This window comes from Centruroides sculpturatus, unplaced genomic scaffold (assembly GCF_000671375.1).
Source record: "Centruroides sculpturatus isolate CEXI.00-Female unplaced genomic scaffold, Cexi_2.0 scaffold1125, whole genome shotgun sequence".
Taxonomy (NCBI): Eukaryota; Metazoa; Arthropoda; class Arachnida; order Scorpiones; family Buthidae; genus Centruroides; species Centruroides sculpturatus.
This window is the reverse complement of record NW_019385469.1, coordinates 231,093-240,712: the sequence shown is the minus strand read 5'-3', so window position 1 is coordinate 240,712 and position 9,620 is coordinate 231,093. Positions and strand designations below refer to the sequence as shown.

Sequence of the window (9,620 nt, the reverse complement as noted above, 5' to 3'; positions counted from 1 at the left end):
AACTAGACAAAACGGGTTTTAACAAAGACATTTAGTATAAACTAGTTTCAACTAGACAAAACGGGTTTTAACAAAGACATTCAGTATAAACTAGTTTCAACTAGTTAAAACGCGTTCTAACTAAAAACGGGTTTTGACTGTAACATATATATTATGAACCATATTTTTAATAAAATTTTATAACAGCCGGGAATGTTACACAATTCGTTGATGGATTTTCTAACTGAAATCCAATATCACAGGAATTCCAGAATAACAAATAATTATGGCAAAGTGGGATTTTTATTGTAATTTTATTTTAATCGTATGCATAAGATTATTTGATTTTAACTCTATCCAAATATTGCTAGTTATTTTCACTGTTTTGCGTGCAAAACAATTTTCCTATTGATTCCAAATCAGTAGAATCATATTTATATGATTTTAGTTATGTTAATACAACATAACTAAAATCATATAAATATGATTTTAGTTATGTTGTATTAACATATAACTTTTACAAAATAGTAAGTTTATTTTGTATGTAGGCCTATCTAGAATATTTAAACATAATAAATAAAACATTGTCTATTATAGTAAAAAATGTCCACAATTGTAAAGAATTATAAAGATGGGATTTATCGTGTTTTACTTTTAAGAATATAGTAAGCTTTAAAAAACAAGTTCACATTGTCTATTATGTTTATCCATGAAACACAAAAAACAAATACAATTTTTTCCGTATTTTATTTCTGTATTTTGCATTTCTTTGAACTCCTACTTTCGAAACACAAACGTTCCTAAACTCGTTAAGCAACTTAACAATATCACACTTTCATTGAAATGGAAGATATGTCTTTTCTTTATTTTCAATATGTGAACAACGTTGTTTGCTTTCAAAAACTTCAAACTTCAGAATCAAATTTCTCGAAGATACCCATTCACAGAACAACATCTTATATTATTTGATAAGGTTACATACAATACATTGCCTATCTCTTCGATAATTCGGTTTTGAATCCGAATTGGATTTTCATTAACTTATGATTAATTGATTTGTCAATTCAAAAGATTAACACATTAAACACAATATATAGTAGCTGACTACTTATTCGTAGTAATATCGGCAAACATGAATGAGAGATAAGGAACGATGTTGACTAATTCTTTCCACAATAAGTCATGAAGATGCAATTCGGATTCCAGTTTGAATACCTCACCACGCGATATCTGATCGAACATTATTTACCAGCGCAGTTCAGTAGTGCCATTATATCATATCATTCATTCAGCCAAATCCATTTACAACTCAGTTTCTTAAAAAGCAAAATTATGGCCCGCTGTATAGCTTACGTGTACTGGTGATTCGTTGGAAAGTGTAATTCAATACAGTCTTTTATCATGAGCTGACAATGGCTGATTCTTATTTATTGATAATGAATGATAATATATAGCAAGAAACATATATACATACACGGTTATTCAACCATAACGTCAACTTTATATTTTCCGCAAATTAATTATTTAGGACAATCACATTATTTCGAATTCTTTATACAGAATTATAAATGAATGCAATAAAATGAACTAATGTAGTAAAACTATGAAGTAAAACTAAATAAATATTCGTAATTTATTATCCAAATATATTTAAACTGTAAGATCAGCTTATACAGTAATACCTCGATTATTGCTCAGGATACGTTTCTATGAATGAAATGGCATTATACGGAGTCATTATAACGTTACATGTATTAAATTCAAGTAGATTATATTAATCTTAGATAAATACATGTATTGTATATTAAGAAATACTAAATACAGATTAAAACAATAATGTATCTTAATTAATATATAAACTAAATACTGAACAACGTCATGAAGTTCCATCAGTGTCTAGAATGGGGAAACTGTAGATTCTCTTCGTATTTTTCTCTTTTTTAGGCAGACATCTATGTCTAATTGCTTGTTTATGATTTCTCTTATCCTATCTTCTCCTATCGAGAATCTTTCCTTAATACTAGCGTCTAATTAAGATTGCAAGACAACAAAAATGCTTACACTAAGATTGAATTAACAGATCTATCTGAAACTCTGGCTGAATGTGAGCATATAACTTTTGTTTAGAGTTCTTTGATTGGTTCAATGAATGTAAACAAAGTCGAGAAGTTTTAATTCGTAATTACATACTTTTATTATATTTCATATATTTTTTTAATAAAAATAGTGTGTCACATGCAGAGAACGTTTAACAAAAACGCGCTATGTGGAACAGCGTTCAGCGGAATATTATTGTATTTATAGTAATTACTTTCTTCTAAGAGAATTTTAAAATATTCTGAAATTGTAACAAAACTATTATAAAGCGTAATTAAAGAAGGCTGAATAATGATTGATTATTTGTTGACATTATTAAAAATTTAAACTCCTGAAAACTGAAAATTTTGATATAATACATTCAAGTAATGTTTTGATGTATTGTTTTTACAATACTACAACGGTAAGATGTATTAAATGCAGTATAAATTCAAAAATAACAAACAAAACATTTTAATATCGGATTCGGAAATGATTTAAATGAATTTAATTAACCAATTGAATATTTTAAATATGTTTGTAAATATTATAAACTGTTTCTATCAATTATAAAATTTCGAATTTTTAAAAGATTCATTACAACTACATATGAAATAGACAGAGTTCACTGTATAAAAAGATGTTAATATTAATTTTTATTTTAATATAAATTTAAATAAGCAGTATTTTTAGTTTATTTTATCAGCACTTCACGTGTTGGTTTTTGCTAAAAAAATTTGTTTCTCATATTTAAATTAAAAAACAGCAAAATTTTTTAAAATATAATTCTATTGATTTACAACTATGTTGCAGCAAATACAAGATTTAGTGCAAGATAGCAAAAATAACAGAAATAAAAATAGTATTTATGTGTTCGTGTGTAATAATGTAATTTCAGTGGAGAAAACAGTGGAGAAGTGCATTAAATAATAATAACTTTGTTAGGATATTATAAATATTTTCAAATATTTTGTTATGTAACAAAGACAAACAGTTATGTTCATAATATCATATAACATACTCAATGTTAAGAAGAAAGTATAAATCAAAATTAAAAAATCAAATTTATGCAAGTATATACCATATTTAAATAAACTTTCTTCTCAATATTTTATCACAAAATAATTCTAAAATGCCCTACAGTATTATAATTTTATAGCTAATTTGTGTTAGGTGCAGCATTGATTCAAAAATCAACAGGCTGCGTGCATAAAATAATAGATTTTAAATTAAATTAGACTTGCCTGAGTATGAAAGGATACACAATAACAGACTCTGGTGGCACTTCACTGCTTATTCCATCAGACGTCTGTCTCAAATGCAGAAGAGTTATTCAAGTTATTATTATTGTGACGAGATATATAGTTGGGCTTTTTCTGGAAATCTTCATTAGTGAGCATTATTACATCTTCTAAGTCCATAATATCAGATGAAGACGCAGTCATAGATTCTCGTTTTAACTTACTTCCTACTGTTCCCGGTAAATACGGGCAGCTATGCACATGATTAAAATTCTCTGACATCATTTCTTCTTGATCCGTTTCTCTGTGATAGAAATAATTAAAATTGGAAACAATAACGGGCACTGGAAGAGCAATTGTCAACACACCAGCGATGGCACATAATGAACCAACAATTTTACCCCATAACCCAACTGGCGACATATCTCCATAGCCAACAGTCGTCATAGTGACTACAGCCCACCAAAATGCATCAGGGATGCTCTTAAAACAAGATGACTCGTTATCTGCCTCAGCATAATACACAGCACTAGAGAATAATATCACACCAATAAACAAGAAAAATATGAGCAATCCTAGTTCTCTCATGCTTGCTTTTAATGTACGTCCAAGAATTTGAAGACCTTTAGAATGCCTTGAAAGCTTAAATATTCGAAAAACTCTAACAAGACGAATGACCCTTAGAATAGCTAGAGACATCGCTTGGTTGTTTCCACTTCTGTCAGTGAGAGTTAGAGGTGTTTGGATGTCTTTTTGTTCTGCCACAACAGTAGCTAATGTGATGAAATAAGGAATGATGGCAACTAAATCAATACTATTCATCGGATCTTTAAAAAAGGCTAGTTTATCAGGACAGGCTAAAAAACGTACTAGTAATTCAAAAGTAAACCAAACAATACAACACGTTTCTATAATGAAGAATGGATCGGTTGTTTTCGGCACTTCATCCTCCACAACTCTTGTCATGTTATTGGTGGTATTAAACAGACGGTAATGCTTGAATTCAGGTAAGGTTTCCAAACAAAAGATAAAGATGGACGCGAGAATAACGATTACTGATATAATTGCAACGACTCTGGCACCTTGTGAACTTTCTGGATATTCAAATAGTAACCAAAGTTTTTTACTCCACTCCCGTGTTGGAAGAGGCTTTTCTTCCTCTTTTATGAAACCTTCATCTTCGCGAAATTTATTAAGAGCTAATTCACCTAATTCATAGAATTTGATTTCCTCCGAAAATACATCCAAAGGGACGTTAACTGGTCTCCTGAGCCTTCCTCCACTTTGATAATAATATAAGATGGCATCAAAGCTTGGCCTGTTTCTGTCAAAGAAATATTCATTTCTCAATGGATCGAAATAGCGAATTCTTCGAGTGGGATCACCCAAAAGACTGTCGGGAAATTGATTGAGAGTTCTTAGTTGTGTTTCGAACCTTAGTCCGCTGACGTTGATGACCACTCTTTCACATAAATCGTGATCGTGAGGAACGGGTTCGAAGGCAGGCATCGATGGCGAGGACACTTGGTCGTTGGACGGGATCTGTTGTCCTTCATTTCCTCTGACATCCTCGCTGCTCAACTTGGGTAGTGACCTAAGGGAAGGAACAGACAGATTAGAAGTTGGTAACAAACCATTATCAGCCTCCATTCGGAGCATGTAGATGAAGTACATTTGATTAGGCGATGTACGCAATTCATATGTTGAAGATGAAGAACGGGGTTAAGACCCCACTTTTCTCTTACTGTAGTTTTTCTATTTGCTATAAAAAATCTTTAGCTTTATTTAGAACCCTTGATAAATTATTATTTCTGGTTCAGCAGTCCATATAGAATCCTCATCTGCAATATGAAAAATATTAATATTTTCCTTTCGGATTCTATTTTTGTTGAAGCAGAAATTGTCTGTGAACATTTAGTTAAACTATTTTGTGGATTTAATTAAATTATAATTTTTAAAATACAGAATCGCATTCTTTTAACTACTGTATATTAGTTAGTTAAATATAAAGTATATACAATTTAAAGCGACATAAAAACTTATTATTTATATCCAATAATATAGGGAAATAATAATTTTATTTGTATATAATGGTGATAAACAAATTATTTATGATATTTTGAATGAGTAAAATGAATTTTTCATAAAAACAAATTTTATAAATAAAGTTAACCTTTAATATTTACTACTATTGATATTTTTGATAATTCTGAAATATACTGCGCGGTATAGTTGATTAAAGAAAGCGAAAAATCTAACATAAAACATATTTTAACATTCCATCGATACCTATAATTCTTCTTGAAATTTTAAAAATCACTTTATAGTATCATATTTACATACGATGTATATTTTTATGCTTTTATTGTAATTTTCCATTTTCATATATTTTATAATATCAATATCTTCTTATCCATTATTTTTCTTGAATATTCTGATGGCTTGACATTATACAGCTAAACAGTTGGATTTTTCCTTTGTATGCTTATTATACATTATAAATATTTTAATATTCATTGTTAGTTTAATTTCTTGTTTAAGTAATCCTTTTATCGTCCTGTTAACAGTATTAACTGTGATTCTTTGCCAACAGCAAATGTATAAAGCAAATATATACAGATAGATATGTAATCCAAACTATCTGGATTATGGTAATCAAATTATTAGCAATATTTTAAATCAGTTTCACAAAACTTAAATAAACTCTGTATTATCTTCTGTGTATTTATATATATATTGTTTTTATACTTGTGAATGAAACTTCTCTACGTATATTTTACTTATTTTTTGCTTGACAATTACTTGTTGTAATATGCAATATTGAGTTCCTGAAATTGTACATATCAAAATTCTTCAACAAATCATCGTTATTTTTTTCAACACACAAAACAAGATATTTCCAATAAAATCTTAGTAGATGTTAATCTCTTCCCACCAATAATACAGATAATTCTTTAATAAATGTTCTGAATTTTCCATTTATTCTTCAATAATAGTTATCGCTTGTTTTTTCGATAATAATTGCTGGGGATTTCAATTATGTCTAATTGCAATTTTGACGAATAAAAGTCTGAAATCATAATAATTCAATACTGTTTTAAATCTAGCACTAATATTTAAATTCAAAAAAAAAATATATATATATATATCAGCAAATTAAGTTTGTAACACTCGAAAAACATTTACATAAAGATTTTATCAGAATATATTTGACTTATTTTGCATATTTTTATAAAGAATTGTTTAATTATACAAATATTTCGCTTTATAAATGATTACTCGCATGTATATTTCTAAATTTTATTGTTCTCGTACTCGTTCAAATATCTCTTAATTAATTGAACTTAAAAGTTAAAAAAAATAATTTATTTCAAATGTAATAACATTGAAACTGAAATTTAATTGAGATTATAAATATTTATTTAAAATTCGATTTAATCGAATACATGATTAATATTGATAAAAACTAATAAAGAAGCCAAGACGACAATTATATTTTAAAATTTCACAAAAAATAATTGAAGAAAGGTTGACTCTGCCATAAGACGTGTGTTCCCGAGATCGCACATGAAGACTATAATTAACGAATTTTATAACACTTCATTGTTTTTGAAGCAATAAAGAATTTTTCTTTAATTATTTTTTGTGAAATACATGATATCGGAGAATATAAATCAATAATTTCAAATTTATGAACTTGAAATATAAAATTTCTAAAATCATAATCAATTATAAAACAATTTTATTTTACGGAAGATTTTTTTTAAATTTTCGTCTTTATATGACATCTGAATTCCAGATTAAAATTTAACAGAGAAATAATTTAATGAAAAAAGTTCTTTTAAAAGATGTAATATCTATATTAAGAATTATTTGACTACTTTCAAAACAAAACCAGTCCTATTTATCAATCATATCAAAAATAGAATTAAATGTCGCGTTAAAATTAACAGAACATTTCATTATAAATACAGTTATAGAATATATTGGACCGATTGTAGATTCTAAATTGCATTTTTAAACTATAGCTTCTTAGATGAGTCAAATAAACTCATCAACGGAAATATATTTGTTAATAAAAACCTATTATGATGTATTCTTTTGAGAATAGAGAAATAAACTTAATTTATAAAATTTAGATTAATACAGTAACTAAATTTTTATCTTTAGTAATATAAAATGTAGTCTGATACAATTATTTTTATTTTGTAGATAAAACAATTACGAACAATTTTCTTAAGATTATTATTAAAGAACCTATGCTAGTAACATTAGATATTTTGAAAAGAATTTTTAAATAAGTGAAGAAATCCCTTTTATTTAATAAAACCAAACAATACAACACGTTTCTATAATGAAGAATGGATCGGTTGTTTTCGGCACTTCATCCTCCACAACTCTTGTCATGTTATTGGAGGTGTTAAATAGACGGTAATGTTTGAATTCTGGCAAGGTTTCCAAACAAAAGATAAAGATGGACGCGAGAATAACAATTACTGATATAATAGCTACAATTCTGGCACCTTGCGAACTCTCTGGATATTCAAACAATAGCCACAGTTTTTTATTCCACTCAGTTTTAGGAAGTGGTTTTTCTTCTTCTTTTATAAAACCTTCATCTTCACGAAATTTATTAAGAGCTAATTCACCTAATTCATAGAATTTGATTTCCTCCGAAAATACATCCAAAGGGACGTTAACTGGTCTCCTGAGCCTTCCTCCACTTTGATAATAATATAAAATGGCATCAAAGCTCGGCCTGTTTCTGTCGAAGAAATATTCATTTCTCAATGGATCGAAATAGCGAATTCTTCGAGTGGGATCACCCAAAAGACTGTCGGGAAATTGATTGAGAGTTCTTAGTTGTGTTTCGAACCTTAGTCCGCTGACGTTGATGACCACTCTTTCGCAGAAGTCGTGATCATGGGGAATGGGTTCGAAGGCAGGCATCGTTGGCGAGGACACTTGGTCGTTGGACGGGATCTGTTGTCCATCATTTCCTCTGACATCCTCGCTGCTCAACTTGGGAAGTGACCTAAGGGAATGAACAGACATATTAGAAGTTGATTAGAAAGCATTATCAGCCTCCATTTGGAGCATGTAGGTGAAGTACATGGATAAAGATGACGTATGCAATTCGTATGTTGAAGATGAAGAACGGGGAAAGGCCCCCAATTTTATATTTTTTGCACTATCTTAGTCTGAAAATTTTTATTTAGATATGTGAAATTTGTGTTTTGTGAAATAAAAATCAAATAAGGGTTATAGCAGATATTTTATTATAGTATGCTGATTACTGATAAAATATGATGAGAAATGTAGTGTTTCGTTTGGAGATATATTATTTCTAAAATATTTATCATACTGTTTGCATTATATACAGGATGCATTTTATTTGTAAANACTTCTTGGGAAAGAATTGACCAGTCACCGAACAACATGAGTAATTTTTCAAATAGTCTTAAAAAGTCTGTTATTGATTAAAATAAACTAAATTTCGGTAAATGTACTTAAATCATCATAGAAAATTGCATATCAAGCTATCAAACAATTGAAATTATCTGTTAATTTCAAGTGTTAATAAGACATGGGAGTAAATGCAATCCCACCTGAATGAAATAAGAAGCGCGTTTTTCAAACAAACAACATAATTTCCAGAAATGGTGGCTCCACGTAGTTTTTTGGGCCTTTTCTCCAACAACAACTGTCTAGACTTTTCAAGAGACACATCTAAGAGAGCGACTATGCTTAACGCAATCTTTCGTTTTCCATACGAATTATGTCCATCGCTAACAATTGTCAATATCATCAACATTAGCCATATTACGAGGTACTTTATAAAACAAAACATGATTACAGAATCGACAAATATAACATAAAATCTCACATAAAGTTAAAAAATATATTAGCTATAAGAAACTTCGATTACCTTTATTTAAAATCGATTCATCATTAGTGTTTAATGCTTATTTGTGCATACTTGTAAATATTTAGTTTCATCAAACTTTAGCAAGTGTAAATACTAGTTGTGAGTTTATTATTGTAATTATTAAATTATTATATGAAATAGATGTTACTTTATTTGTATAAATTTTTATGGAAAGTTTTGGATAATACTGAGAAAAAAGCAATGGAATTTTAGCATAAATGCTGTTTGATAGAAGTGATTTATTTCTTATTATAATCTATTTGAACAAAATAATATACTTTCTAAATTTGATGTGGTTTCTAAAAACAGAAATAATGATTTGAAAAAAAATATATTTATATTAGGTTCTCTATATAATAACTTCGGCGAGATGATTTAATTTGAATAATGTCAAA

General features: G+C 28.5%; 1 protein-coding gene across 2 annotated transcripts in view; it reads right to left on the bottom strand.

The window, feature by feature from the left end:
* The window catches only part of LOC111639281 (potassium voltage-gated channel protein Shaker-like), a 135,552-nt gene that overhangs the window by 31,644 nt on the left and 94,288 nt on the right, over positions 1-9,620 (bottom strand). The window contains exons 1-2 of one of the 2 annotated variants that reach the window (XM_023385123.1): positions 7,627-8,603; positions 3,318-4,185 (exon numbers count right to left, since the gene is read on the bottom strand). In XM_023385123.1, the coding sequence (XP_023240891.1) occupies positions 3,357-4,185; positions 7,627-8,351 (1,554 nt within the window). In that variant the 5' untranslated portion in view covers positions 8,352-8,603 and the 3' untranslated portion in view covers positions 3,318-3,356. Of the gene's footprint in view, positions 1-3,317; positions 4,891-7,626; positions 8,604-9,620 lie in introns of those variants that run through there. The other variant, XM_023385115.1, reaches the window with a different exon arrangement.